Source organism: Phymastichus coffea, unplaced genomic scaffold (genome assembly GCF_024137745.1).
Source record: "Phymastichus coffea isolate CEN01 unplaced genomic scaffold, Cenicafe_Pcof_1.1 PCOF00347, whole genome shotgun sequence".
NCBI classification, from domain to species: domain Eukaryota; kingdom Metazoa; phylum Arthropoda; class Insecta; order Hymenoptera; family Eulophidae; genus Phymastichus; species Phymastichus coffea.
The window spans coordinates 1-23,620 of record NW_026707158.1 but is presented as its reverse complement, the minus strand read 5'-3'; the positions used below and the strand labels follow the sequence as shown (position 1 = coordinate 23,620).

At 37.4% G+C, this 23,620-nt stretch overlaps 4 protein-coding genes across 5 annotated transcripts; 1 reads left to right on the top strand and 3 right to left on the bottom strand.

Moving 5' to 3' along the window:
• Positions 1–1,878: 1,878 nt before the first annotated feature.
• LOC131674929 (uncharacterized) lies at positions 1,879–12,697 on the bottom strand. Its single transcript, XM_058953744.1, has 11 exons — positions 12,566–12,697; positions 12,213–12,490; positions 12,054–12,142; positions 11,383–11,685; positions 9,814–11,299; positions 8,444–8,686; positions 7,264–7,806; positions 6,225–7,044; positions 5,997–6,051; positions 5,705–5,734; positions 1,879–5,569 (listed from the first exon to the last, which is right to left on the bottom strand). The coding sequence occupies exons 2-11, from the start codon at positions 12,467–12,469 to the stop codon at positions 4,287–4,289; spliced, it is 5,109 nt and encodes a 1,702-aa protein (XP_058809727.1). The 5' UTR covers positions 12,470–12,490; positions 12,566–12,697; the 3' UTR covers positions 1,879–4,286.
• LOC131674932 (tRNA 2'-phosphotransferase 1) lies at positions 12,398–13,503 on the bottom strand. Its single transcript, XM_058953749.1, has 3 exons — positions 13,366–13,503; positions 12,558–13,150; positions 12,398–12,475 (listed from the first exon to the last, which is right to left on the bottom strand). The coding sequence occupies exons 1-2, from the start codon at positions 13,375–13,377 to the stop codon at positions 12,581–12,583; spliced, it is 582 nt and encodes a 193-aa protein (XP_058809732.1). The 5' UTR covers positions 13,378–13,503; the 3' UTR covers positions 12,398–12,475; positions 12,558–12,580.
• A 108-nt stretch (positions 13,504–13,611) lies between these two features.
• Positions 13,612–16,055, top strand: LOC131674931 (RAB6A-GEF complex partner protein 2). 2 transcript variants are annotated; one of them, XM_058953747.1, is made up of 7 exons: positions 13,612–13,721; positions 13,798–14,072; positions 14,182–14,273; positions 14,350–14,457; positions 14,538–14,687; positions 14,766–14,920; positions 14,999–16,055. In XM_058953747.1, the coding sequence occupies exons 2-7, from the start codon at positions 13,933–13,935 to the stop codon at positions 15,524–15,526; spliced, it is 1,173 nt and encodes a 390-aa protein (XP_058809730.1). In that variant the 5' UTR covers positions 13,612–13,721; positions 13,798–13,932; the 3' UTR covers positions 15,527–16,055. The 2 variants fall into 2 exon arrangements, with proteins under 2 accessions (XP_058809730.1, XP_058809729.1); XM_058953746.1 differs by having other exon boundaries at positions 14,152–14,273; positions 14,999–16,051.
• A 186-nt stretch (positions 16,056–16,241) lies between these two features.
• Positions 16,242–20,123, bottom strand: LOC131674930 (achaete-scute complex protein T3). Its single transcript, XM_058953745.1, has 3 exons — positions 19,994–20,123; positions 19,369–19,674; positions 16,242–17,149 (listed from the first exon to the last, which is right to left on the bottom strand). Exons 1-3 carry the CDS (start codon positions 20,121–20,123, stop codon positions 16,668–16,670), a joined length of 918 nt encoding a protein of 305 aa, XP_058809728.1. The 3' UTR covers positions 16,242–16,667.
• Positions 20,124–23,620: the final 3,497 nt, after the last annotated feature.

Below are 23,620 nucleotides of genomic sequence, written 5' to 3'. Positions count from 1 at the left end.
AGCAGCGTGGAGTAACAGCGGGGCACGATGAACCCACCGAGAACTTGGCGCGGTAAACTCACGGTCAGCAGACCGCACGAGGACGAGCTGCGTCCGAGGAGGCGGAGGAAGGAAGGAAACTGGCTTTTTTCTTCCCCCGTCTCTCTCTTACACACGCGCGCACAGCAACAACGCACAAACTCTCGCGCGCGCGGACAACCAGCAGGAGAGAGCCCCCTCACGCTCTCTCTCTCTCTCGCGACTTTTCACACAGCCGCGCACCTATACACACTAACACAAGCTAGACGCGCGCATTGCTCTCTCCCCTCCATGCCTACGCCCCCCCCGCCATCCACGTCACTGCACAAATACACTTATACGCAGCATTTCCTTCTTCCTCTCTCTCCTTCGCAACAACAATCGCGTGAATTTGCACGCTCTTTTTCTCTCTCATCTCGGCGCACTCGCACACAAATACAAGTGCACGGTTTTATGTCAAACGACAAATTTCAGTACCTGGGAAAAATTCGCGGCATATATTGGTAGTCCTTTGAGCTCTCTGCCTGTATATAATTATGTGTATGTGTGAAAACAAAATCATATAAATCTGTGTCTAGATATATATATATATATATATTTTTTTTTTTCGGTTTTATATTTAGATATATAGACAGATACTTACACCATTAATTCCTTAAGTGGTAAATAGTAATGCGCTTCCCTGATGAATCGCTCATGCGCTGTCATGGCTTCTATTGCCGCGTAAAATAAATACCATTAAATTTTGTATTTATAAGCAGACGTTATTATAAGCCAATCTTTTATTTGATTCGGTCAAGCCCACAAAACTGACTATAATTTATTACTTTTTAAATAAAAAGAATATCTTTTCTTAGAAAGCAATACTTCAAACAATATTAAGACCCACTATCCACGTGCCTTTTGAACGTGTATATATATTCTATTACATAAAAACCAAGATCAGTAATTTGAATAATTCGTTATTTTTTTTTTAATATACTATCTGGATATACTTTCTTATGGTGAGATTTTATTTGGACAGGTATAAATTTATCAGAAAAACTTTTAAAAGAAATATTTTATTTTGTATTTTATTTTTCTTAAATCTAAATAAATCAAATTTCCTAAAAATAACTATTTCCACAATCTTTACCTGAATTTTAATGTTAGATCTTAAATAAACAATCGAATAAACTAACGTCGCACTAAGTAACGTGATATTTTACTGATAATTAGTATGTTGATTTTAACTGAACTTTGAATTTACAATGATTCATTTGAGAAAATATGTATAAAAAATGCATGCAAATAAAAAGTAAAACTCAATCTGTATTGTTTTGAAAAGTTTATTACTAAGCATTTCAGGATGCGGGTTACACATAATTTTGTGCTCTTCGTCAGTTCTTCAAAAGTGATGAGTTTTCTCGGAATTTACTAAATTCTTTAAACCAAACTCATACAACATCGCTACATAATTTGAGAAGAAAAAGTACAAAACTAACAATTTTATTTTTTATTAACCATTCGTGATTACAAACATTCATTGCTATTTTTATTTTAGTTTTATAAAGTCATTCTATTAGAAGTAGATGTTAGTTAGTAAAAAATGTAACAATTAATAATATATTAGCAACAATAAAATTTGTATAATATTAGAATAAAAAAATCTATAGAACAGTACTTGAGATGTTAAATTTAAAGTAGTAATAACATGCAGTCGAAGGCATCGACAACCATAAATTTAAACATACACAAAAGATTATGTGCAAGATTTAACTAATATGAACTGTTTTTATTTTTTCAAATGCCGTTTACGCATAAAAGATTTAAAATAAAAAACTATAAGATAGCTTTTAAAAAATCATTAACGATTTATTAACGCTAAAGCTCAAACAATTTCAAATTTGAAATGAATATTGTAATTTGCAATTTATGCTATTTACATTTAGATTTAATAGATTCTTCACCACATATTTTATCATACATTGATATTATCTTTAAGAATAAAATAATTTATCATTAAAACTTGCACCTTCGTACATAACAGGATTAGATATTCTAATTTAATTGTATAATAATATTGCTGTTTATTCTTTTATAAAAAAATCAGTAATAGTTGTAAGTATAGAGTTGATTTTTTCATTTCATCATATTTACTGCATAAATAAACTTACTCCATTGTTATGACGATCTCACACATTCGATAATATTCAATTATTTTCGTTTGGCTAACAAAACAAGATAATCCAATGTACCAGTTTTTTGTAAGAAATTTATTATGGGACATATAACTCATACAATATTTATTTCTATATCAAGTTTAAATATTATTAGGATAATGAAAAACTCGTAACAAACTATGTAATTTATTTAGAATCACTCACTTTGTTGTAAACACTGTTAAATCAAATATTTAGCATTAGACACTTTTAAAAGAAAACTGTTTAGATTTATTTAATACATGATCGAAGGTTGCTTGAAATTTAATTTAGTTATAATAGTATCTGGTTTTACAGTTTTTAAAACTGTGACTTACTCTTGATATGTAATATAATAATTAATTTAATAATATTCGTAATGTTATAAAATTAACTATTGCAAGTAATTCCTAAAATAATTTGCATGAAAATAAAAAATAAAAATAATTTTAGACAACTATTAGTATACTTTATATACTTCGGTTCTCAAGCGTTGGCCAGCATCTTTTACCAATTAAAAATCGAACAGTTCTAATTGAAATTTTAAGAATATTTTATTCATATGATATTCTTGATATTTTTAAATTAACAAATTACATATTGAACATACATAAATCAAATCCATAAAAGATATTCGAGATTAGAAGCTGCTATCTTGATAACGATTTTAACCACGGTTACGATCTTCTCCTGGATGCTCTCCACGTGTAAGATGACAGTGTTGAATCGGTATATTTGATCGCTTTGTTACTGGTAGCTTTGCCGTTACTAGTTTTTTTTTCGATTATACTTGATTTTTTGTAAGACATTAAAAAAACTTTTTTTTATGCAATAAAAAAAGTATTTGATTGTTTTGTAAACTGTAGAATCGTCAAATAATAATATTTTAAAAAGCAGGTAACCAAACACACTTATAAGACATTCTTGAACTCTAACTAATTTTTAAAAACACCACATCTAATGTAAACGCTGCAGACACTAGTCACTTTAATATTTAACAAAATGTAGTTTTCACTATTAAACGCAAGAAACTTGTAACTATTTTGTATAAATCATTCCGATAAAAAACATTAAAAATGTTTTGTTAGTGGACGATGCCGTAAATACATGTCTTTGATAGATACTGCATAAAATAAGTAAATTAACGTAACATGGAAAAAGTAATTTAACAAATACATTTACGGAAATGATATTTTACTCAAAATAAATTGAATTACACTAAAAGTATTAGAGCAAATGATACGAACTAGATCCGATGTTGAATACAATGTTGATTCCGACGGCCGTGAATGATGTGGTTTTATGTATCCAAATTCTATAAATGTAATGTTTCACATAATCAACGTATAAAAGAAGTTGTTAACAATATCTATTTGACTTCTGTGCACAAAGATGTCAAACAGTGAATAATGAATGTTATTAGATTCTAATCCTTTTAATGTTTATCATATAAGCGTCAAATGAATCATATGTTCTCAAAAAAAGAGGTTAATAATAATGCTTTTACAGTCAATTTATTTTCAATTAATGAATGATTTCTACAACTCTTTACGAAGTAAAGCACTAATGGAATAGTAGTGGAATAAGTTTCACATATCTTATAATGAAAAATAAGTAAAAGTTTAATAGAATATTCACTGGAACACTCCTAAAATCTTATGAAGAGAATAAAATCCTCATTGCCGAATGTAAAAAAAAACTTAATTTTCTTAAAATTAATGACTGCGTGTTGGTTTTCACGCATTTCTACATAGAAAAATGTAGCAATGGCCACAAAAATAAAACGTAGATAATCCCCACGTAACGGTCAACTTTGGCTGTTATCGTTTTCAACGAATCTGAATAGATTATACATTCAGTTGTATATTATTGTAGTTGCGTGAAGTAAGCATCTCTGTTTCAAAGAACAGTGAGCAAGCGAGTAGCTATATACAACAAAGTTCCTTTAGGTTGTTTCATATGCACGTGTTAGATATACGACTCCGATGGGTACCGACACAAAATTGATCAAGCGCTCGTATTTTTAAATACAAATTGATATTGACACACCCAAATTGAAATAGAAATGAAAAATCAAACAACAACCATTTAGTAGTTGCGATAACCGCCGAGTCTACCTCGAAAAGGTCTACTAATATTGCTACCACCGCCGCCACCACGGGCATTACCAAGATGATTAGTAGTAGGTGCGATGGTCCTTGTCGGCCAGGTTCCCCTTTCCTCGATGATCTCCAAGTCGTCATCGGGATCATCCGGAATTGGACTGTCGCCGAACTGTGGCTCGTTCCTCTCCTTCTCCATCATCTCCATGGCCCTGTTAAAGCTGCCAATGCTGCCTGGACCACCACCACCACCACCACCGCCGCTGCCGCTACTACTACCACCGCCATAGTTTTTGCGCATATTAAACTCATCGTTGACCGGTGGCTGCCTACGCGTCGAAAATTCATCGAGCCCACCAGACCTATTAGTTAGGCCTGCGGTCCCCCTCGCGTCACCCATCAAACGCTCGCGCTCTCGCAGCATTTTCAAGACGCGCATATCCATGCGGATGTCCATGTCACGATCGCGCATGTCCATGTCCCGGTTGTCTTTCCGCGTAAAATCATTCATAGAAGTATTGATAGGTGCATTGCCGTGCATATGATCAATAGGCTTCGGTGAGAAGCCTTGCGACCATGGCAGTCTGTCGCCTGGTCTCGTGGCATTACCACCAGTGGCACCTACACCACCCCCACCACTGTTGTTCAGATTCCAACGTAGATCATCTTTATCGCGGATCCTATCCGCTCCGTGATCGTAGGTCTCCCGCATGCTCCAGTCCAGTCTGTCGATGGGTCGACGAGATTCCTCTACGATTGTTCGCCGCGAATCCTCCAAGACCACTCGTCGGCTGTCGTCGATAGGTCGACGAATATCCTCGAGCGACGGCATTCGTCGATTGTCCTCCATGATCATAGCCGGTGCCACGCGCCTCGTTTCTTCCTGCGATGGCATCAGATCGTGCGGTACCACTTGCTGACTGAAGTCTGATGTTTGCTTTGGTGTTTCCTCGGCTTGCACAGCAACTGACTCCCGCACTGTCTCCTCCGTTTGACAATATTTTTGATGGGTTGTAATTCGTCGCATTATGTGATGCACTGACGATGGTTGACCGGTGCTCGATGTTTGCTCTTCCTCGTCGTCCCAGTAGATCTCTGTACGGCCTTTGCGCAAAAGTATTGAGTTGGAACCTGGTGGTGCCTTATCCTTCTTGTCGTCCTTCTTCAACGGCTCGAAGAAGAAGCGACCTTTCATCTTCAATCGAGGATCCTCCGTCGGCAGACTGCGCAGCGCTCGTTCGCAGTGCCGCAATATCTCCGGACGGAATCCTACATCGCCAACACACACGTCAAATGTGTTACACGTGTGTTGTTTGTATTTTACAAGAAATTTCTCTTTCCGAAAATAAACTAGAACTACGAATGACGATGTAAATAAGGAAATTTCGCAGCGGAACTACTCACCTTTGAACGAAGCTGTCGCACTGGATACATCTAGAGTGGGAGAGAAAAATTAGTTTTATTATATGAATCCTGAGTACAGAAACTTTTTACGTTTACTTTGGCGAGGCTATGAGGGAATCACATGCAACTAAAAGTTTTGCACCAATATGAACAAGCCATCGACTACTCGAATGACTAGCTTTCGTGCAACAACCTTTCTTCTATAGAAGATAAAGCAATACGCTTCGATTTTGTTTTTCAGGATGAAATTCTGAAACTTTGCACAGAGTTGTTGATAAATAAAAATTCGCACCTTTGTTTGAAACTGACGCTTCTAGGAGGCTGGATAAACTGGTCTTTTCATTCGGCTGTAAATGCGAAGAAATTTATGCTTACAACTAACAAAAGAAATAACACTTTCATTTGTCAACACTTATAAAGCATAAAAACACTGCTATTCTCCTAACAAGAGTATAGCCAACTAAGTGTTAAAGTTTTAAATGAAACCGATGAGGAATGTTGAAGTAAAAAAGACAATTACTTTGACGTCCGATATGATCGGTGGCTCTGGTGTCTTCATGCGTTCTTCACGCTTATTTTTGTTTCTAAACATCTTGTCGCTGGGCGAGCCAGAGTGACGACTACTGTAGGACGCATTCGGTGAGTACCTGTCCCGGGATCCCGGACCTGAGTTTGCCAGCTGATGCTGCAGAGATGCTCCCAATCCCGCTGTGTATCCTTGCCCAATCACCGGTGCAGGCACGGGTTGAGGTACGGGAGATACAGGACGCAAAGGGTGTGGAGCGACTGGATTGATAAGACCTTGACTGAACATCGCTGGGCCCGGAAAATCGACTGGCCCTGGGCCAGGAAAGTCGACCGATGTCGGACCCATGTTCATCGGCGACTCGAAGGGCATCGAAGTGCCATCGTATCCTAAGAACGGCGGTCCTCTGGGACCCGGATGCATAACCGGAGCGGCTGGATGAACCACACCGGGATGCATGGGGTTCATCATTGACGGTCCCGGCATGCCGGGCGTCGGGAGTATACCTGGCCCCATTCGCGGATCCATCGGCGGTCCAGCTCCGTAGCCGGGCATGGTACCAGGTCCCATCGGCTTGTCGGGCATCATGCCGTCGTGACTGAATTGGCGAGCAAGCTCGTTGATGAAGGGCGACCGGCGTCTCGCGCGATCCGGCGAGCGGCTGCGCGACAGAGTACGGCGACGTAGCCTCCTCTCGAACGGCGACCTGCTGCGGCGACCACCACTGCGGCTCCTGCGACGCTCGTAGCTGCGGCTGCGGCTCCTCCGACGATCCCGGCTCCTGGAGCGGCTTCTTCTCGCCGCGCTAATCACACTTTCGAGTTAGACGAAACGAACACACTCTAGCAACTTATTTGTCTACTTATGAATTAAGCCGAAATTCAATCCTGCTCAAAAGTCTCGCTCGACATTGTAACTCGGCAAGTGATAAGCGTCGCCGACTAGGACTTTACGCGGAATTAAAAGCGATCGTGATGCAAAACCGTGGAGGCTCGGATTTTTGAACAGAATTGTCGATCGGAAAGAGCGTTACCGTTCCCGTAGGCGGCGTCTAGAAGCGATCCTCCTCTCAACGCTGTTATCGCGATCGATGCTTCTCCTTCTTCGGCCAGGACTGAAAGGGCTTCGACGCTCTCGCCGCAGAGGAGACAATCTTATGGGACTCTTGCTGAGCTTCTTGGGCCCGAGTCTGCTGTGAACTGGACTGCGCTTCTTGTTGTCTCGGCTCACGCGACTCCTGTCCTCTTGATTACGAATCTCTTGCTCCTGCTGGTTTTTCTCGACAATATTTTGAATAGCTTCGGTCTCGGTGCCCGGAGGCATGACGTTATCCGAGTCGAGTAATGTCTTGATTGCCTTCTCTTTCTCGGCGAGAATTTTACTATCGCTATCTTTTTTCGCGCGCAACTTATCTTGCTCGATGTCTTTGTTACTCTTGCTAGGATCCCGACGAGATGGCTCGCGCCTTCTGTCATTGCTGCGTGACCTCCGCCCGCGGCTTCGGGATCTTCGTCCACGACTGCGGGATCGTCGACGGTTACGGTAGTTGTCTCGATCTCGCTCTTTTTCTCGTTCCCTATAATTAAGCTCAACTTTGTTCTTACAAACTGCATTGTACACTTTTACTCACTATTCAGACATACACATTTCAAACTACCATCGATTCTCTTTTTTCTTAACACTTTTTTTTATTTTCACGCCAACTTCCTCATAATTACACTATCAATATTTCTTATAAAAATTGCTAATTAGTCTACTGTCGAAAAGTAACAATGGCTTTATTCATACTACATTATATAACAATACAGTGCAGTGAAATAACACATTAAAATATATTCACTGACTTATCACATTTTTTATTTAAAGAGAATCAAAACATGCAGCTTTCTTTGTCACAATTATTGAATTTATTGTACAATATTAATCATTATTTAATTTTAGCCAAGTCAATGTTATTGTGGAGTGGCTTAGCAAATATACAGTAATTTCAATAATGATATGATAGAAGACACATAAGTCTTATGAATTATCACCTATACTATAAAATAGATTATTGAATTACATAATTTTATCATATCCGACATCACAGTTCAAATTACATTTGCCCTATGAAAATAATTGAACAATTAAGCTTAATTTAATAATAATTACTTTTGTATTCCATAAAAATATTCATATGCATAGGAATGTCCATCTCAATCAACTTTCCCTACCTTGAAAGACGTTTCTTTTCCCCTCGAGCACGATCCCAGCTTCTGCGACGAGGTTTGTCTTTTTCATCATCCTCCCAAACATCCGTTGCATCTAAACCAATGATACAGTCATCTTCAATTGCATTATCTTGATTTTCTAAATCTTGAGCTCCTCTGTCATCGTTATTTGCATCATTTGCATTTAAATTGAATCCATTGGCTTCAGATGCTTCCTGAGTGCCATTCTTCTCTTCAGTAGTCATGCTGTTTGAAATTAGAGCTTGTGTTTTGCAATCAAACCAGTAGCATATTTTAAGTATAATAGGAAGTTTTTAATAATATAATAACGCTACGACTAAAGATGCTCCATGCTTGATTAAAAAAATATTTTGAATCGGAAAACTTGGGTTATCTAACTTACGTCTTTGATATTAAAATAATTTGTTGTACGTATGTAAAAATATAAAAACAGTAATGATAATGACTGCTTTCGTCTTTTATTAAACACTTATAACTTTTCACAAATTACAAGAAAATGTGCTCTTCTATGCATCGTTGTTCCGCCATATTTATTCTATACGCTTTCAGTGGCTCTCAGCTTCATTCTTCCTCTGGTTCCACCGTTCTCCGGTGTATCTCACTTCCTTGCCAAAGGCCAATTAAAATTATATACTAGCGCAAAACCAACCATAATCTTATTTTATCAATAAGTTTATTTAATATGTTTGCTCGTAAAATTTGCACTTTGAAAAATAAATTTAAAAAATAATCTATGTAAATATCAATTTAATGACTTTACAAACAATATAATATTAATTAGGTTATTCAATACAGTGTATTAAATCTTAATGCATTACAATGAATTAATAAATAGGCAAGTTTTGAAAAAAGTATACCAAATCACTAACAGTTTCAAGAATATTTTATTCACTGAATATTAATTAGGATTAATAATCAATCACTATTAATTAGATTAATTAGATTATCATATTTACTGAAATTTTATATGTACTTATATCATTTAACATTAATAATGATCATTAAATAAAGAATCACTGATTAGCAAAAAAATTCTACATTTAAATAAAGTATCACGCATTTGATCAAAATAAATATACTATAAAAATAAATATGGCATTTCAATATTTACATTTTGATAAACTGTATACATATTTCACTATCCTGTACATTTAATTATGCTTACTTTGACAAAAAAATGGTCTATCAACTTTCCATTGCATGATTAAAATAGTTGCAGTGCTATTTTAAAGAATTAAAAAACATCTTACATTGAGTCATTTCATATAAATAAGAAATTTTGATTTTATCTTCTACAAAGATCATTTGTTTGATATGTTTCAACACATGGAATCACTGATTTTAGATTAATTTAATTTGCATTTTTAAATTGTTGCATGTGCATTAATGTTTTCTTTATGACGTGTGGCATTTTACTTTTAGTATAGTTAGCAAATTCTGCAAATAAACTACTAGAAGTATTATCATTAATTAAAGTTATAAGAATATGTGGTGTATTCTCTTTTTTTAATATGTTACATGTAAAATCAATTTTTGATTTTACTAATCTATTTTTAGAGTTCAAGTAATCATATAGATGATTTGAGATTTGTACTTCTTTCTCAAGTAAAGATAAACTGGGATCAAGATTACTAGATTTTTTACGATCTATCCACAAACAGCCATCTCCTGTGCAATGCCAAATGATTTTATTCTGATCTTTAGAATGAACATCAGAATTGTCTTCGATCTTTTGTTGTTTAGAATCTGGTTCATTCTTGACAAGCTGTATTTTGAATTTAAGTATATCTTCAAAGTATTTTTTCACCATGCTCAAAACTAACTCTAACCAATTGTTCTTCATGAATTGTTTTTTATCTGCAATATCTGTTCTTGTTTCAAAATCTTCAGGAAGTCCAACTTTTAATAAATTATCAGCATAAATGAAAATATCAACATTGTGCTTACATTTTTTTGTTTTAACAATAAGTGAGAATATTGATGGGAGTAAATCCTTGTAATTGTTTTCTGCTGCATTAAGACAAATATTAGAAGCTGCTGCACAATAATTTTGAAAATTTTCTACATATCTCAGTGAAAGGTTTCCTGTAATATTATGGTTTAATTCATTTGGATCTTGTAAACACATTGGCTTGTTTGTTGATAATAATGTTGGATTTTCTTTGGAGTTTAGATATACTTGATATCTATCCATACTCTCTGGAAAAGTTTCTGGACGTTCAAATACAGTTCTATGATGAGACACACCATCAATGGGACAGATAACGTTTGTTTTGAATTTATAATTTGCATAAAAGTCAAAAAATCCATGTAGTAATTCTGGAATGCTTTTAGGTTTAGCATCTACTTCATTTGCACAATAACCAATAGCATTTCTGTTGTAATTGATTTGCCAGCCCTCGACAAATTCAGGTACACATTGTCTTTTCAATGCTATAATAGGAGGCACAAGCTTAACAGCTGGTTGTTGTAGGTAAAATATAAACAGCATTGTTAATGCATATTTAGACATTTTATCACCACCTCTCAGCTCGAAGTTACTAACCCAATACTTGAGAATCATCATTGTGGGTTTCAAACGCTCATCAAGTGACAAATAAAATTTCACCAACTGACTATTATGCACAGCTAAACTGTTCTTGAAAGAAATGTCACAGGAAATTTTTGTTGGTATATATGTAAATTTGATTATAGGGGTTTTTGCTTTAGGTATTGGAACAATTTTTGTGAATAATGATGATCTGGCATATAACATTCGTTTTACTTCTGAAAATATAGTAGCTGTCGACACGGCATGAGGTGCTAAAGTATCACTATTTTCTGGACTTATTGGTATTCCTACACAAATATACCATTATTTTATATTTATTGTAACAGAATGTTAATATATTCTTTTAATAAAAACAGAACAAAAATTTTACCAATATCAACGTAAATATCCAAATCACAATTTTTGAATCCTAAGCCAGACACTGTAGAACCAAACCTGTATGTTTTACAATCTTTGAAAATAGTTTTTAATATTTCATTCAATTTACGACAAGTGTAGTCATAATAAGCTTCTATTTCAGTTTTACTAACTGCAACTCTCTTGATAAAAGCATCCACTTGATGATTGAATGTAGATTCCACTTCAAAAATTGATTTAATATTGTCATACATCAAATCTTCTGTGTCATTTATAGCTTCTGGTATTGCAGTTTTATTGTCTTTTCTGTTAACAGCTATTTAAAGAAAATATTTTACTAATAATTTAGAACTTATTATATTTATTTATTTCTTAAATGTAATGTCTGTTGAGTTTTAATTAAAAGAAACTATAATATATATTGTTACACGTGTATTTGATACCATATCAATTATTAAATTTGTATTAATATTAAAACAATTAAAGAAAACTTCTAAATCATTAAAATAAAGTGCTTCACATAATGGAATATTATATCATCAAAATATTTAAAAAACTAAAAACAATACGAGGTAATTAGTAACATGACCGTGAATGTATTTACTATTTCTTCTTTGGATGACACAAAAGTAGAATGTCACCAATTTGAAACAGTCAATTTCTATTATTAATGGTATGGCTTACCTTTATTATCATACACTATTCTAGGTTGAATATTTAATCTTACACCACCAAAATATATCGGATATTTTAATAAGTATTCAACAGGATCTCTAAAAACATAATTAAATATAATACCTTTTGAGAAAAGAGTTTATTATAGAGAGATTCAATAAATCGTACTTTGTTTGATATTCAATTATAACATGACTAGAACCAAAACGATGATATACTATTTTACCAAATTGAGAAAAGAAGTGCAAAAGATTCTGTAAAGATATATAATGTGGAAAACGAGAAATAAAAATGGACCTCTGAGCAAGAGATTGAAGTTGTTCTAAATGTTGAACATTATTCAGATGTTTTTTTCCTTGTAAATGTTCTTCAAATTGATTCTGATCTTGAACTTCTATTTTACAAATTTTACACTCTTTAGACATATTTGACTGAAAAAATAATATCTGAAATTATATTAATTCAAATTAAATTGAAAATAGATACTTGAATAAACTGACAACCAATATGTACATTTCTACCTTTTATAATACTGTTTATCCACTTTGTGTTATCACTTTTAAAAAATATTGTGGCTTAATATAACCATCAAAATCTCCAGGTGACAAAATAACATTATTTTCTGATTCATAAAACTTTATTCCATCTCTACTTGCTTTGGGAAAATCAATGTAAATGAAAACTTCACAGTCTTGTCTTAATCCACAAATAAAATTCAAGCCTTTAGCAAAGTGTATATGATTCCTTGTCATACGAGAAATCCCTTCAGATCTTATTTTTTCCCACTGTGAGAAATAAGTGCCATGGATTATATCAAATGATACATTAATCAAATACCTAATGCTCAAAGAATTTACTTGAGCAATTGAGTGCCCCTGATTAGCTTTGATCCATAATTCTTTTCCCACATGTAATGTAAAGCGTTGTTTATCATCAGTTGCAACAATTCTCTGAAGGTCAATTAGACTACAATCAGCAATTGCTTTTAACACCTTACTAACTTCAACAAAACCATCTGGACGAATAGCTAAACCTTTCTTCACAGCTCCATGCCGTAATAAGAAACACAGCTTTTTACTAATTTCTTTGTCACGTTTGCTAGCAGCCTATAGTGCATATAAAGTTGATTACTTATTTATAAATCGAAATTTACGAAGTTATTGTTTTATAAAAGTTTTATAATAATTAATAAATTTCAACTTAACCAAGATTAACAATTAGAATTTTTGTTTAAATATTTATTAATAGAAAACGTAATAGAAAATCGAAAATCGATAAATACATATAATTATTCAATCGAAATAATGTTGATAAACATTACCTGAAACGACATGAAATCTGAATACTTCGCTTAAATTTCTCTTGCTAAAATTATTAAATCTGGTGCTTATTGTCAGCTTATACTTGATTATGGATGAACAACTTCGTATTATTTTATAATATTTTATCAATACTATAAATACGTGTTGACTTTACAGAATTGCAGTTATTCATACAAATTATATTCTTGGTACCAACAATTTATCGATGAGAAAGCAACATTCATGCAACTATATACGCATGATTTAGCGGACGCCATATCTCGGCAAGGTGGCAGAGTAAATGAGAGAAAAAAAAGAGTAAATGAGTTTTTTATAATACTATACATATTATACGTAGTTGTATCAATGTTGAGAAGTAAGTTATTGAAAATCCTCAATTATTCTCCAATCTTTTTTTAAAAATGTCATTTCGTTAAATTTTTTATTTTTAGCTGCTGGAATATCTTTTTTGCCGATGAGGTTATGTGGAACGTGATGTTACCTTTAAAGTAATGACACGTTTTCAATAACTTAATGAAGAACCTTAATTATTTAAGTAGTTTTTATTTAGTATATTTTAAGCCGAAATGATTGATATCACTGCAAAATTATTGAATGGATCTACATTTTTTGCCAGTGAAGATATAGAGTGTGAAATTACATTCAGTTGTCCTGAATTCACTGAAAACTCTGAAAATGCATCATCTGAAGAGGCTCAAGATAACAGGTTTACGTCATTGACATTATTTTATTATTATAATAGACAAAAATTATTTTATTAAAGTTTTAACAATTTTCTGACTCAGTGATGTATCTGAAAATCTTGCATGGGCTAGTGCTCAAATACATTGTCAATGTTCGATAAATGAGAAACTAATTCTAGTTGATAAAATAAAAAAAGATGCCAAACCTACTATTATTAATAGTGGTATGTGTATTTGTCTATAATAGAATAAGAATTATTTTTAATTTATCCAAATTCAGTTTTTTCTATTTTTAAATAGTTACAACCTTTGATCCATCTTCAAGTGATAACGGGCATGCAGTATTAATTACAAAACCCAAGATTTTATTTTGTGATATGAAATTATCACCTGGAGAAAGTAAATCTTGTAAGTCAACTATATTTTTATTTTAATTATAAGTCATCAAGACATCTTTTATTTGATCGATTAATTAATTTTTATTGCAGTTGTATACAAAGAAAATATTCCAATCCATTCTCCTCCTTCATATCTTGGACAAGCTGTTAGATATTCATACAAAATTACTATAGGTACTCAGCGCGTCAATTCTCCAATTAAATTGTTAAAAATTCCTTTTCGAGTTTTACCTTTAAGAGGTAATTTACTTTATCCAAATTCAAATAAAATATCTAATTATTAGAGTTAACAATTATTATAATTTTTTGTTATTCTAGAGGAATATATTATCAGGGAAGTACCTGAAGCTACTGCCTGTAATGAAAATCATGAGCTAGCTTGCCTTAACATTCCAGATTTAGACTTGGAAAAACTGAAAATTGAAAGCCAACCAAAAGAAACTGACTTGGAAATTGCCTTACAAACTTTGCAGGTAAGCTATCAAGTCAGATAAAAATTGAAAGCTTGAGTTGTTATCAACTAACTTATATAACTTTTAAATGCATTTTAGAACATAACTGCAAGGCGTAGCCCAAACTATTATAATATAACAAATCAACGAGGAAGAGTCGTAAGGTTTTGCCTTTTTAAAAATTCTTACAAGCTTGGTGAGGATATTATAGGAACTTTTGACTTTTCAAATGCAACTGTATCATGTACTCAAGTATCTGTTACCCTCCAATCCGAAGAATACATTGCAGAAGAATTTAAGAAAGGAAAGACTGCAGTATCTTTAAGTAGTTACAACAAACATCATGAAGTTGTTATAGGTTACTTGTACACTCACCTCATGTTGCCAATTCCTTTTCACATTACTCCAGATTTTAGCACTGACTTGGTTAATTTGAAGTGGAGATTGCATTTTGAATTTGTCACTGCAGTGAAACCTATTGAATTTCCAGATGAGAATACTATGAATTGGCAAGCTCCCTCAACTGTAGATATTGAGACAATGGTTTGGGACCTACCTGTACATATTTATCCCACCACAGTCCCTCCAAATATTACTCCAGTAGTGCAAAATAGTATAGTTATATAATATAACATTGTTATATTTTGCTATTTTTTGTATATACGTTTATAATAATTTATCGATTTGAAAAGAGATCTAATAGCAATATTAATTATATTTTTATAAAAAGAGCTGTTAAAATATCATATTATATAAAAGAGCCTTGCAAGCTCCTTTAAAATCTTGTTAATTACAGTAAAAGAAAAAGCCTAACTCATGTGTGTATATATAATAGTTGAAGCAAGAAAGAGAAAATTGTAGATTATTGACAACTTTGATAAATGATTGTGATGCTTGAAAAGCAAGACGATAATTGAAAAATCTTTGGATCAACTCGCATGTATTTTTTTACCACTAAACAAGACATCGTTTATTATTTTATATATTTTGTAATGTGTTAAATTTAAGGATATCGTCAAGGAATAATCGCCATTGAAATTTAATCAAAATATATTTCGATTTGACATGCAAAATCGAAATTTACACGAGTATACAATTGCAATTTTAATAAATCAATAACGTTTTTACACATGGTATACGATATTACAAAGTTAATTCATTTTCCTACACTTTATTGTACTATTTTGACAATGTATTTAAAAAACAAATTGAACTGTGAAGTTATCTGACAAACATAAATATGACACTACGATAACAATTTCGTGTTTGCATTTTTGATCGTTCAAAACATACAGAGTTAATTTCAGGTAAGTCACAATTCTTATCTGTGTTGCAGGACATTTCAAGAAAAAGTTTTATTATTTGAAGAATTCGTTTACTGTGGACAAGTAATGAAAAACTAAGCAGAATCAATTACGAAAAATGTGAGATAAATTTTATTGAACAACATAATACCCATGTACATGACTCGCACAAGAATACGCATACGAGAGTAGAATAGTATTAATGGTAACGAGGAACACTTTCGGAGTAAAGTTTTGGATTGAGGCATCACAGCGGCAACAGGCAAGATTAGCCGCAGACAGGCTTTGCTATAATGCAAATACAATATTGCCACGTGTCCGCAGAGCAGAACGGCGCGCATTAAAGCTCGCCGAGGCGTCAAAGCCAAAGGCTTTAAGCAGTGCGCACGCAATTTCCAATTGCGACACGGCTCAATTTGCCTGCAGGCTGGCACCCGGGGCAGAGAGGAATGTGCAATAAAGGCCTAGGGTCTCATCACCTCGTACGCGTACGGTTGCTCGGCTGCTGCCGCTTGCTGCTGAGGCTGCATCGGCGGCAGCGACGCGAAAGCCGAGTGATAGTCGTAGCGATAATACGCGTAGGCATCCCACCTATGCCCGGGCCTTTGCAATTGTTCTGCTGTGTAAGGACCGGCGAAGTAGGTCGCTGCCGTTGGCGTCGCAGACGCTGCCGCCGCCGCCGCTGCTGCCGCCGCAGCCGCCGCCGCCGCTGCAGTGATGGTCGGCCTCTCCGCGGATGTCGACGCGCTGCTGGGATACGAGTATTGCGGTTCCAGTAGACTTTGCAGGTGCCGAATGTAGGTGATTGCGTGGCGAAGCGACTCGATCTTCGAGAGCTTCTTACCTGGCGGCTTGCAGATCGGTAACTTTGAGCGCAACAGCTCGAACGCTCGATTCATGTCACGCATGCGGGTGCGCTCACGATCGCACGCTGACTTTTTATAATCTGAAAAATCACAAATCGATTATGTGGCGATAGCACAAAAGGGACTTGCACGAATCGATGCCGTTCCCGCACATCATCGAATTGGGGCTCTACGTTCCTAATTCTTTTTTTCTTCATCGTTGCGCGTGACTTCAGTAACCGCAATCAAATGCGCCAATATCCGGGCATGCTTATGACACCCTTTTTCTTTGCGTTCGCATGAAAGCAGCTAATTTTTCACGTTCTTTTGGAATTCAATGTTAAACAAAAAGGAGACGGCACTGATCTAAGCTGAAATTCAAATTGGTCGGTTATTCGAAATTTTGAGCCTTACAGTGTTTTGAATACCGTAAATCTAACGCTCGGAGATTCAGAGCTGATACATTTTCCAAGCTTTACTGACACCCAACCCACGAAAAACCATGGATTACTGGGTAAAGGAACTAACAGTGAACTTTTGATTATACCGCTATGGGAATATTTTGTTGATGAAATGGCGTCGAATCGTGAAACTTATTTTATGCCATCGTTCATATACAATTTTTTATACAAAGCAGTTTTGAGTGCGCGCGATCGATGTAAGTCTCGCCAAACTCGACTTTAACTACCGAACGCTCGCTGAATATGCATCGCGCATTAAAAGCAGGTTTGTGCATCATGCATGCATGTTTATATTCAATAGTTCTGAGAAACAGCTTATAATCCGCTTAAATTGTTGTCTCAAGCGAATAAAGAAAAACTGATCGACGCGTTGCGTATCGCGAGATTTGTTTCGGAATAACAAACGTAACTCCAAATCTGAAGCACAAGGTATTTCGAGCGTGAAAAGAATTGGCTGGTAAAATTATGCAAGTATGTAACGTACCGAAAACAACGTTTACTCGTGCTGCAATTGGCGAAGCGTAAATATGAAAAGAAGTCGAAAAGGTTGGTATGCCGCGCTCGTACGCAGAGCGTCGAAAGCTCAGCGTTGAAAAGCGATCTCGGTGAAACAAACACGATAGCCGTTGGAAAATGGCGAAAAAAGGACTGAACGCTATCGCGAAATCGCAATAAGATAAGACCGCTAATGGAAAACACGTTAACGCCCAAAAGCTGCCACTGTGCCCTGGCGAAGGCACAAGACCTAAACGATTTTCCAATACTTCCGACAACCGAGTCCGCGCGCCCGCAAGAAGATGACTTGCCTGCGGATCTTGCCGCAAGAGAATGCTGCAGCTACGGCCCGTAAATCGAAGCGCGGCAGCAACAGGGAGGCAGCCGTAAAACTGGACGCGAATCAGTCGTCGGTCGAGTTGGCAATAATCTCGTACGGGTTCGCCGAGTCGTCGAGCAACGCTGCATGCAGGCTTCGAGTCAGCAAATCAACCAAATTGCCAGACCCAAGTCGAGCATCCAGCGGACAAGCGGCAACGAGAGGAATGCACTGAAACGAACGGGAGTGGGCCAACGGGGCCGCTCGATCAAGCGAACAAAAAGAGCGTGGGATTCGGTCGGCTAGCCGAGCGCGAGCTGCGACCACGGCGAGAGAAAGCTGCCCTGGTGGCGCCGGATTTTCGCGGAGCTTCTCGCGCATCTGTTCGGCAGACACGAGGTGGATGACGGGGACAGCGAGGATTTCACCGTGGGTAGGCGAAACAAGCCGCGACAACGGCATCACGCGCGATGCCACGCTCGACGCGAGCAGAGCGTGAGGCTGGCACCCGCGAGGGGCGCGGAGCGCAAGGGCTCGCGGCTGCAAGCGGTAAAGTGCTGAGTGGGGCGAGCTGGCAGGCCGCGCCGACCACGCAGATTGGCGCACGTGCTAGGCAGACGAGCAGCCCCACTGTGACCTGTATGCGAATCGCGCGCGCGTTGTCGTTTGCAAGCCAAAGTCAGCTTCCCGCGGCTTCTCTTATTCTCTCGACGGCGCGATAAAAAGCAAGTTCGATTTGTGCATCTTTCGTTTGAAGAGCGCGCGCCGAAAGCACGCGAAGACGTTGCGGGCTCCAGTAAATACCAGTTTATCCGGTATTTTTTTCTTTTCAATACGCTATCCTGCATCTATCGCGCAGCGAAACCGATTAACTGGCATTTCAACAAGCTGAAAGAAGCTGCGAAGGAATATCGTCGTCCTCCTCGCCTCGTCGTTGTCGTTGTCGTCGTCGTCTGCTCCTCTTTGAAAGCAGCTCGCGAGCCAATAAAAGAGTCCTTTCAAAGTATATATATATATATATATATATATATATATGTATACGAACCCTTCTCCGTCTGTGAGTGCTCGCGATGCGCTGCCGTGGTCTTTATATTGATCTCGCGTTGCTGCTGCTGCTGCTGCTGCTGTAGCTGCAGGTTTTGAGGCTGAGACGAAGGAGTGGGCGGCGGTGGCGGCGCCAAATGCGATTGGGATCCAACAATTTCTGACTCTGGCACTCGAATCACCACGAAGCCATCCTGGCCGCCGCCGGCTGGGGTAGTCTGATGCGAGCGCTGATCGCATGCCGCGGCGTTCTGCCATCGCTTTCTCAAGTTCTGCCGGCGAATTGCAAGCTCTTCCTCGCTCAACTCTGAAATATTTCGCCTGCATTTTAGTAGCTGCCCGAGATCGAACTTTCGAGCCCCAGCCGCGCCACGGATTCGCCCACCTAGCGCTAATTGGAAATCTAATACGTATTCGACATTTTTCCTCGATCGTGCTCCCCATTTCGCTCGTTCGTCGCAGTTATACAACAGCGATTTGACGTGTCGTAACGTTGCTTGACATTCTATGAACCGTATCGTTTGGTTGTAACCGTATCAATTTTCACTGGAACTCATATTCGATATTCAAAATGCAAAGCTGGCTTACAGTTACATTTATTTCGCTCATTCCTGCACTTCACTCACCTGCGTTTGCTGAATTATATTCCGAGTCATGAATTCTTTGTTGCTGTTGCTGTTTTAAGTTCACGTCTAGATCCAATATAACTGGCGATTGGCGATAGCGTTCTTCGTTACTTTCATTGTTTCTCTGCATTCAAAGGAATTTCTTTAGTTTAGTATACGATTGCAATCTAGTTGTGCGATCATTTCCAATCGGCATGGCATTAACTAATCCAATTCGAAACTGAATACTCAAAATTAACGCTCAAACCTTATAACCCCATACCATATGTCACTGATATTTGTGACGTACTCACGATAAATAATTGATTTTTCCAAGTTTTTTTATCGTACAATGTAATGGGATTAGCTTGAAAAGACGGAATACTGGAAAATTTGCAGAAACATTTATTGCAACGGATTACCTCAACTTTGCTCCGAAAAATTCTTGTGCTGCTCTTCCGAGTTACATGCCATTCTTCGAGGCAATAAAAAGGAAAAAAACAGAAGGCGATGCGTGTATCACTTAAGAGTGGATGAGTTATCGATGAAACTCAGCAACGCGAAATTATAAAACATGTGAGCAACAGGCACTCGTCGCCCGAGCATGTGCTCCCTCAACGAGGCGTCTTCTTCGACTAGGGAGGGACTTATTTGTCATCGGAAAAATGTAGATTGAATGCAGACAGACAAACTCATTATTAATGCTCATTTTCACTCTTTTTATCGAAAGAGTATTCAGGTGTTCAAACAGAGGTTCTCACAACTAGCAAGGCTCTGGGCAGGGCCGTACACCGAACGTTCCGCTCCCCGCGATCGCGATACAGGCGCGCGCGTCGTAGAGTAGCGCAATGTTTTTCAAAATTTAAATCAAGCTGCGAAATCCCCTGGCCGTCGCGCAAAACTCTCCGTACTCATGTACGCGCGCGGAGCTTTCAAAGTTTAAATGCCGAGCTGGGCTGCGAAGGCAGGCAGCTGACAAATTTAATCAAGAGATAAACCACCAGTTTTGCTTGCGCGCGGGAGTCCCCGAACGTCCGCTCTCGAGGTAGGTCTACCTCCTCGCCCTCGCGGCCACATGAGAGCCGCTGCATATCGGGACGAAAACGTGAATACAAATTGCGCCGCGAGAGATAATATAGGGAGAGCTGCAAGCGCGATGGAAATACTAAAGAGGCGTCCCGGGAAATGTGAATAGAGAGAGAGAGAGAGAGAGAGAAGAGAGAGAGGTGAGAGGAGAGAGAGAGAGAGAGAGAGAGGAGAGGAGAGAGAGAGAGAGAGAGAGAGAGAGAGAGAGGAGAGAGAGAGAGAGAGAGAGAGAGAGAGAGAGAGCGAAAGAGCAGATAAAGCCTCGCTACCTGCCTCGGAGATGCTGCACGCAATCTATCCTGTATACCTTGCTTTTTTTCCTTTTCTCTCTCGTTTGTTTGTTGTTATCTGGCCGACCATCATCCAGAGAGCTATGCGCGCGAGCGCGGTTACGGCTTATTAGCTATTGGTGCCGCCGAATGCGCCCGTCTATTTGTTACACTTTTTATTAGCGCGGCTATTGTTCTTTTCCGCTGCCCCGGCGCGTACAATATTATTTCGACAAATTGATTCGAGGTGTGCCACTTCTCCTAACACCCAAGCCGTTTGTTCGTCTTAACATTCATCACCTAATAATAACACTCCTAAGAAATTTATCTAGATAGGAATAAAAATAAACCAAATATACCCTTGTTACAGTGTTTTTATAAAATTATCCATCTTTGAGACTCTTTAAAATGCTGTATAGGGTTTTTTCTTTAAGTCCTAGATAACAACGACCGTAATAGCTACGTGCCGACAGCTCCTTTCTGAAACTTTGATACTAAAGGGGGTACAGCCCGGATACGTATCGGTGTGAAGACAATGTCCGCTAGAGTACCAAACATACTGCTGCCGGAACATTATGCAACAATTACCTAATTTATCGCTACGTTGCGGATGCGAATTTCGGAAACGTGCTGAGTACGTAGCTGAAACGAGCGCATTTCAAAATGCTTATTAATAAATAAAGTATTAATAAATGTCTATTTATAGTTGGTAACGTATTTTCTTGTAATACATAGTTTGAAAGCATATATGTACATACTTACCCTAATGATTGTCTGCCATTTGCAAGAAAGATTATGGCATTTATTGGATAAATTGATCGAGAACCTTATAAGAACTTTTCAGTTGACCATTTTGAATGAAAGTTATTTTATTAATTAACTTTACAAATAGCACCCTGTATGTTTCCAAAATTCAAATCCAACAACCGTACCGGCAACGTACTAGCAACCTTCTAGGCAATTTATCGCAGAACGTTCGGCAGCGATATTATTACTACTTTAGCGGACATCGTTGTCCATGCTGGTGCAATTTCTGGCCGTAACTAGTTCTGGTATCAAAGACCCAGAAAACAAATTTACGGTACGTAGTTGCTAAGGTCGATGATATCTCGAGTTGTAAAATGTTATTACGTCTTCTTAGCGTCATTGACTAACGAGAAGACAAGCAGCAACTAATCATAGTAAAAACATGTTATAGCGATAATTACTTTGTAATGCATACACTAAGTTATTTTTCCGTATTCTAACTTCCGAATCGCACCTTTGCCGCTTGTTTCCGATTCTCATGTGGAAAAATACTGTCCCTAACTTACGAGGGTCGTTTGAAAAGTCCGTGCAAAGTCACAGAGATGACGCTACTAGTGCGTATCAAGGTTATTTTTAGTTAGTGGCATATCTTGGAAGAGCACACACCAAGTTTCAGCCAGATCGGCCAATTACTTTGCGTTTTACATTCGTTTCAATCAAAGAAATCAAGTGGTTGTAAAAAAATGGACGAAAAAGACTTTCGTGTATTGATTAAACATTACTTTTTCAAAAGCAAAACGCCTCAGGAGATTAAACAGAAGCTTGATAAACATTATGGTGATTGTGCACCTTCGATTAGAATGGTTTATAAGTGGTTTCAAAATTTTCGGAGTGGCCATATGAGGACAAAAGACGCTGAACGTTCTGGACGCCCTGTTGAGGTTACCACTTCAGAAATCATTGATAAAATCCATGATATGGTGATAGCTGACAGAAGAGTGAAGGTGCGTGAGATTGCTAGTACTGTAAGCATCTCGAGCGAACGGGTACATAATATTTTTGTACCAACATTTGAACATAAAAAAAGCTATCTGCTAGATGGGTGCGCGATTGCTCACGATTGACCAAAAACGAGATCGGAGAAAGTGTTGCAAGAATGGTTTGCAGCTGTTCCAGCAAAATCCACAAGACTTTAAGCGTCGTTTCATCACTGTAGATGAAATATGGATACATCACTATACTCCTGAGACCAAAGAACAGTCTAAACAATGGGTTACCAAGGGGGAATCTGCTCCGAAAAAGGCGAAGGCAATTCCTTCGGCTGGGAAGGTTATGGCGACTGTCTTTGGGAATTCGCAAGGAATAATCTTCATCACTATCTGGAAAAGGGTAAAACCATTACAGGCGAATATTATCATCATCATTGGATCGTGTTGAAAAACGAGTTGCTAGAGAAACGTCCACAAAAAAGTCCTCTTCCACCACGACAATTGCGCCAGCTTACGCCGCAGCAGTTGTGGCTGTAAAACTGATGGAGATAGGGTTC